The sequence below is a fragment of the Heptranchias perlo genome, chromosome 13 (assembly GCF_035084215.1).
Source record: "Heptranchias perlo isolate sHepPer1 chromosome 13, sHepPer1.hap1, whole genome shotgun sequence".
Classification (NCBI taxonomy): domain Eukaryota; kingdom Metazoa; phylum Chordata; class Chondrichthyes; order Hexanchiformes; family Hexanchidae; genus Heptranchias; species Heptranchias perlo.
The window spans coordinates 58,910,357-58,913,972 of NC_090337.1; the positions used below are offsets into that span (position 1 = coordinate 58,910,357).

At 41.0% G+C, this 3,616-nt stretch overlaps 1 protein-coding gene across 1 annotated transcript; it reads right to left on the reverse strand.

Moving 5' to 3' along the window:
• Positions 1 to 538: 538 nt before the first annotated feature.
• LOC137331181 (probable G-protein coupled receptor 148) lies at positions 539 to 2,797 on the reverse strand. The gene has a single exon (XM_067994780.1). It carries the CDS (start codon positions 2,795 to 2,797, stop codon positions 1,736 to 1,738), a length of 1,062 nt encoding a protein of 353 aa, XP_067850881.1. The 3' UTR covers positions 539 to 1,735.
• Positions 2,798 to 3,616: the final 819 nt, after the last annotated feature.

Here is a 3,616-nt window from a genome sequence, read left to right on the forward strand (position 1 = left end):
AAACTTAAGACTGGTGACACGTAGTCACTACTTGCTGATCTCATGTTCTCTCTTCAATTTTGTTGTTGTCCTACAATATGGGTTTTGGCCTCTCACCTAAATTGTGCAATAAAAATAACAGATTGAAAATAATTATAATATGAAGCATCGCACACACAGGATGAGAGTGTAAGAAAGCTGGGTTACGGTATCCTGACAAATATATGACGAGGAACCAGGCCAATCCATAACACCCTCCTTTAACTCCTAACTAAGGAACCATCTAGGGTCTTACCTCCCAGCGTAGGTCTAGGGATGATTGATGCCTGACTCACCTTGTCGAACTGTCTTACATTTAACCCAGTTCGGATCAAAATGAATTTAATTTACTAACCCTTGATTAGTTTACCCTCAAGCTGCTGAGTGGGTGAATAGCTTGCGAACTTCTGACCATATTTTATTGCAACATTTTAACCAGATTGATTTTAACTTTCTTGCCAAATCATCAAGGAAGAAACCAGACCACAAATCATACATTAAAAGCTATTTATTGGTCACAAATCACAAACTTAAAGTTGGGTACACGAACACTTAATAGACATGCGTAAATATAATCAAAGTTACCTAGCAGTTGAGAAGCAAATCATTAATGGACAGTTATTTTACAAAACAAGTAGCAAAAGTCACACAGGCAACTCAGTGCATCGCAAAAAATCAGCAGTAACAGATGCCTAGTATTAACTATAGCAGTCACCAGAGTCTGATGTTATAAATTGGTGAGATTACTTTAAGAGTAATTCTCTGACAAGTTAACAGCTTTGAATAGCCAGTCTATCAAATAGCTGAAGTTTGTGTGTGATTAACAATGTTCGGAGCTTACACGACCTCATCCTCACGAGCGGCATGGTTGGATCAATCTCCTTCCTTTCCTGGGATATAGGAGTCTGCTTCTGGAGTGCTGAGTTGATGAAACCCCTTCGTGGTGGGTTTATCTGTTTCACTTGGATCTTTGTTCCCGACTGAATGTACCTTACACGAGTGGTGGTATTTGAGCTGGCTTCCCTCTCAGACTACTCGCAATTAAATGGTACTCTTAGCCTGAATGGCTGGTGTAGCCACAATTTAGCTTCTGGCCTCTGACATTCTGTCCTTAAAGGTTCCATGCACTGGTAAGGAAACCTCTTACACTTGCTAGATAAAAGTTTGCACAGAAGAAGAATTGATGAAATAAAAGTTGTCTTCGGGTTAACACAGAAAGATGAGGAAAGACTGTTACTTGTAGCAAAGAAAAACTCTACTTCTGAGTGACCCACGTGTTAGAAGGGCGCCCCCCCTTTTGTGTCAATCATCCCCAATAAGTCAGTACTGAAGCATGGATTTCCAGACAGGTTGGCTCCATTTTTACAACCCCCCCTTATCTTATAGCCTTCCTTTTATCAAAGAGACTCACACAAATATGAGGGGTCATGATCTGTTTACGACTCACTAAGAGCTTCTTCCCTGGACCCGAGCCAGGGATAATGACTTTACAATTTAATCGTTTAAAAGCCTGGATTCACTGTTTACTTCCCAGCATTCAGTTCAACAGCTGAATTCCATACTGTATGTGCATCATCAGGTAGTTTGCAGGGTGTTTCCTCTTACAAATCTTAAAGGCAACCCTTTGGCAATTTTACTGGGCACTATTCCTCCAACAGCAAACACAAAGCTTTGCTCGATGGAGTCACTCGTCAGCAGATTTGCTCAATCTAATGTACTAACCAGTGGGATTTACTCGCCTAACATGCCTTAGCATTGATAAAGATCGGATTGTTTTTGTGACATCTCGGTACCTCAGTGCATAAACATAGGGGGAAACTGCCTTGGGTAACATCATAAGCATGTTCGCCATTGACAGAGTGATCCAGAGTCCTGTCATATAGGAAATCAGGTGCCGTTCTTGGAGCACGTTCCCTGCCACCAGCACAAGCAGGGGAAATAAATAAAGAACTAACAGCACTGAATGGATGACATAGGTTTGCCTCGCCCTGGAGTTGCCAGCCCATATCCCCGATGCCTTAGTTTTGCAGTATAACATGACATAGCAACTGGAGATCAGTACTAAACATATCAGAAAATAAATTACTGTGAAACTGTAATAAATTTTTAACAGAGGTTTTCGAAAGACAGAGAATACAAATATTAAGGGTAATATACAAATCGACAGTGTGGAGAACGGATTCTGTTGAGTTCCCAGTGTTATTACATAAATGACGGATGGAGCAATGGCAGAGAGAATCCATATACAAGCAATGATTTTAAGGGTCCTGGAGTGCGGTAAAAGTGAGGTATAATGAAGGGGCCAACCGACAGCCACGTAAGTGTCCACCACCATAGCAGTGACTGTCAGAATCCCATTACAATAAGCCATCGTTAGCACATACAATAGTGTTTCGCAAATGATTTTAGGCATTCCTACACCTGTGGCATTAAGGATATCAATGAAGGTGTTCAGTATTGAATAAATCAAATCATTAATCAAAGTGTTGGCAAGTAGCAGATACCTGGTCTCCTGACGAAGGCTGTTGTTTGAAAAGATGGCCAGCAGGACCAGAGGGGTGGCCAACAGTGAGGCAAAGAAACAGATTACAAGAGGAATCATCAAAATATCTGTTTTGGAGTGCCCCATAGCACTGACCCATTCCTGGATTACATTTTGCTGAAGATGAAGGGCCTCAGGATGGGACGCGTTTGTAGAGAACTGCACAGTAATGTTTTCTTCACCCAGAGGAGACATCTCATTATAGGAATCACAATGTTCACATTCAGATGAATTCATTCTTTGCTGTTTAAATAAAACTCACGATTCCACAGATTTGTGTCTGCTTCTTTCCGACTTTTCAACCAACTCAACTCTCTGACATTGACTAAAACCTTCTCTGGGCTACTGCAGATTATGGCTGCAGCTAGATGCAAGCAATATAAAAACCTGTATATTGTCCAAATATGAAGAAGGAAAATCCTTCCGTACAAATAAAAAGGGAACCATTCTTCACAGTGACCACTCGGTTTCTGTATGCAGCACAAAATCAGTTTCAAAATATTGTCCTGTTCAGTTTTCAGAGCCATGTGTGTAGAAGTCAATCCGAAACAACCTGAAGACAGCGAAGAGACTCAGACTTATCCCAGTATCTCCCGGAACCATCTTCATCTCTGAAAAATCAATGGACTGTATCATCAATGATCTTCACAAGGAATAAGTGTAGTGTCCTCAAGGACGGCACAACACCAAAACCTGTTGCTCCCAGTCCAGCAGAGATTCACTGCAACTTCTGCTTGTCTTTCCCTTCCTTTGTCAGAAGCTGGATGACTAATTGTTTGATTTGACACTTCATTGGACACATACTATACCTGGCCAATGCCAGTGAACAGAAGGATCAGTTTACTTAATGAATAATAGCTACTAACCAACCTCTCCCCAAACAGCACTAAACCACATTAGCCACTTCCAGTGGTGCAGGTGATGTGTTTATTGATTTTGTACAAAGGAAAATAGAGTCACATATATGACAGTGTTAAGAGAATCTTTAGCAAGTTGGTATTGTTAGAAGTTTGAACCAAACCACCTAAGTATATCACTTTCTCATTCCCTGGCAGG

What these genes read in the sequence shown, in the direction of transcription:
- LOC137331181 (XM_067994780.1), bottom strand. Translation starts at nt 2,797, where the DNA reads ATGAATTCATCTGAATGTGAACATTGTGATTCCTATAATGAGATGTCT.